Source organism: Penaeus chinensis, chromosome 36, assembly GCF_019202785.1.
Source record: "Penaeus chinensis breed Huanghai No. 1 chromosome 36, ASM1920278v2, whole genome shotgun sequence".
In the NCBI taxonomy this organism is placed as follows: Eukaryota; Metazoa; Arthropoda; class Malacostraca; order Decapoda; family Penaeidae; genus Penaeus; species Penaeus chinensis.
The window spans coordinates 26,266,177-26,268,676 of record NC_061854.1 but is presented as its reverse complement, the minus strand read 5'-3'; the positions used below and the strand labels follow the sequence as shown (position 1 = coordinate 26,268,676).

General features: G+C 39.2%; 1 protein-coding gene across 1 annotated transcript in view; it reads right to left on the bottom strand.

Moving 5' to 3' along the window:
• LOC125044732 (myosin heavy chain, muscle-like) overlaps positions 1-2,500 on the bottom strand; it is a 23,913-nt gene that overhangs the window by 11,156 nt on the left and 10,257 nt on the right. The window contains exons 11-15 of the mRNA XM_047641613.1: positions 1,673-2,009; positions 1,320-1,372; positions 1,122-1,209; positions 846-963; positions 569-686 (exon numbers count right to left, since the gene is read on the bottom strand). Of these exons, the coding sequence (XP_047497569.1) occupies positions 569-686; positions 846-963; positions 1,122-1,209; positions 1,320-1,372; positions 1,673-2,009 (714 nt within the window). The remainder of the gene's footprint in view (positions 1-568; positions 687-845; positions 964-1,121; positions 1,210-1,319; positions 1,373-1,672; positions 2,010-2,500) is intronic.

The window sequence follows — 2,500 nt, the reverse complement described above, 5'->3', positions numbered from 1 at the left end:
TTTCAATTAAATCTAGTTTTACAATGTGGGTTTTTATACCATAGTATCAACACGGTAGTGTGTTTTCTCCTTTTCATGCATATATATATATATATATATATATATATATATATATATATAAATAAACATATATATACATATATATACATATATATATATTTGTGTATATATGTATATATATGATAATATATATATATATATATATATATATATATAGATACATATATAACATTTTAAACATGTAAAACCAGCACTCATATCACTGAAAAAAACATTAGTCTTTAACTTTATATCTTGTTTGGTTCCTTGAGCTATTCTAGTTTTATCATTATCATCTACCTTAAACCACTTAGGTTCTGAATAATGACAAGCTATAGTGAAAACAACATATTATCTATTCTTCTGATTTTAGTATAAAGATAAACAGTCTCCTTTGCAATGTCTACTCATCTAAACATGCTTGCAAACCTGCTATATTTAGATTCTCCTCTATTTGACTTAATTTTAAGCAATATTATGATTACTCAGTTGTACTTGAAACTTTAGTAACCCAAGTACAAGACATTACCTTTGTGTTACCAAGTCGGTAGTTTTCCTCCGGCAGCGAAATGGCACTGAGGCACACTCCCGCCGCAGCCTTCTGGTCCCCAGCAGCGGCCATTGCTTTCGAGGCCAAGATGGCGTAGCTGCCAGAGAGAGGATAGCGTTTATTGTCTGATTCAGTCTGATCCTCAGGAAATGTCTGACATGACATAGTCAACCAAATATTTCGGATCCCAACCAATGTGACTGGCATGGCTAGCCATGAATTAATGTAAATGTGTCAACCAGCTCGAGTAACAAACCGATGACAGAAGTCGGGGTACACCATCCTGTTGGGGAAACCCTTTCGGCAGATACGGATGCCCTCGAGCACGCCGTTGCAGGTCAGTTGGTGCATGATGAGGCCGGGGTCAACAACACCTGCAGGGAATTAATTGCAATAAGGAGAGCAGAGCAGATAGGTCGGACACAAGCAAGTGAGAAACATAATTCATTTAGTTAGCTTTGTCATTTTAGTAATCATGAAACAATGACAAAGAGAAAATAATCATATACATCTGTTTACCAAGTACACTTACCGGGAGACTTGGTTTCATTAGGTACGATGCAACGGATAAAGTGGGGGTGCGTGGCGTTCAGGGTCTTCATCAGGTTGTTCAGTTGCTCCTGTTAAGACAAGAGCGAGATGACGTTTTTGAATTACATGATTAATATGCTAAGCATTGTTTCCTGTATACAATCAAAGATATAGAAAAGTAACCTAAGGACGACCTTACCCTGTAACCTGATGACACTGTCTTGAACCCGCCAGAACCTTTACCACGACCACCTGTGTTGAATGTTTAAATACAGTTATTCTATTGCTATATGATGTATATGAATATCAGTGAGATCCATATCGGGAATGCATTTTACATAAAAGGAAAACACGATACCTAACCCCTGAAGCCTCATGAAGTTTACTCTGTAAAAGAGAGTAAGTATTAATCACACATCCAATATTCTTATCTATATCAATTCATCTGTCTCTCTATCCACCCATCTCTATGTTAAAAATGCATAGTTTGCTCATCAGATTTTAAGATAGCAATGAAATTATTTCCCCGTGACGAAATGGTACACTTACCACCCTTTCCTTTACCCTCGTCAGGACCTCCGGATTGACCAGGGTGATCGGCAAAAAGGTCCACGAGGAGGGCGTTGCTGGACTTCTTGAGCTGGTCCACAACAGAGTCGTTGAGGGGGTCCTTGTTCTTCTCGAGCCAGCCGGAGAGGTTGTAGGGCACCGTGCCGGCGTAGTGGACGATGGAGAAGTGCGCCTCCTTCTGGCCAGGCTTGGGCGGCTTCGGCTTGACGAAGCAGGGTGATTTTCCCAAATGATTGGCTTTCAGCTTTTCTTCAAATGACTTGTCGGTAGCCTTAGGAAACATGGATTCCTCCTCAAGGATGGCAAGAATTCCAAGTTTCTGTGGATATTAGAATTTGTTATTCTTGAGAGGTGCCATAACGGTATATTAAAGTTATTTAAAATACAATTTCCAAATATGAATAAGAACGCGAATCGACTTAGGATTTATTCTAAATTTATCCATCATTTATGTTAAAATCACTTACCTTGATGCAAGTATACTGCATGTGAAATGTGTATTTTGCCTTCCATTAATGCAATTGGAGGTTGCATGATTGTGATTGTTTAAAATCTATTTATTTAAATTTTTGTTCTCTAAAATATCAGTCTGCATGTCAGATCTTGTACAGTTTACCTTCTCGAGTTCCAAGCCTCCCATCCAAGCTTGTGCAAATGGGAGGCCTAGCAGGGTGCAGCAAGACAATTCCTGTAACTCTCCTCTGCGCCGAAGAAAATGGTGCAAAGTCAGGGTAACCCATTACACTGTCAAGGAGTGAGGAAGACAGATGAGTGGCTGAGCGGAGAGCGCTACTGCCGCTCATCTCCATG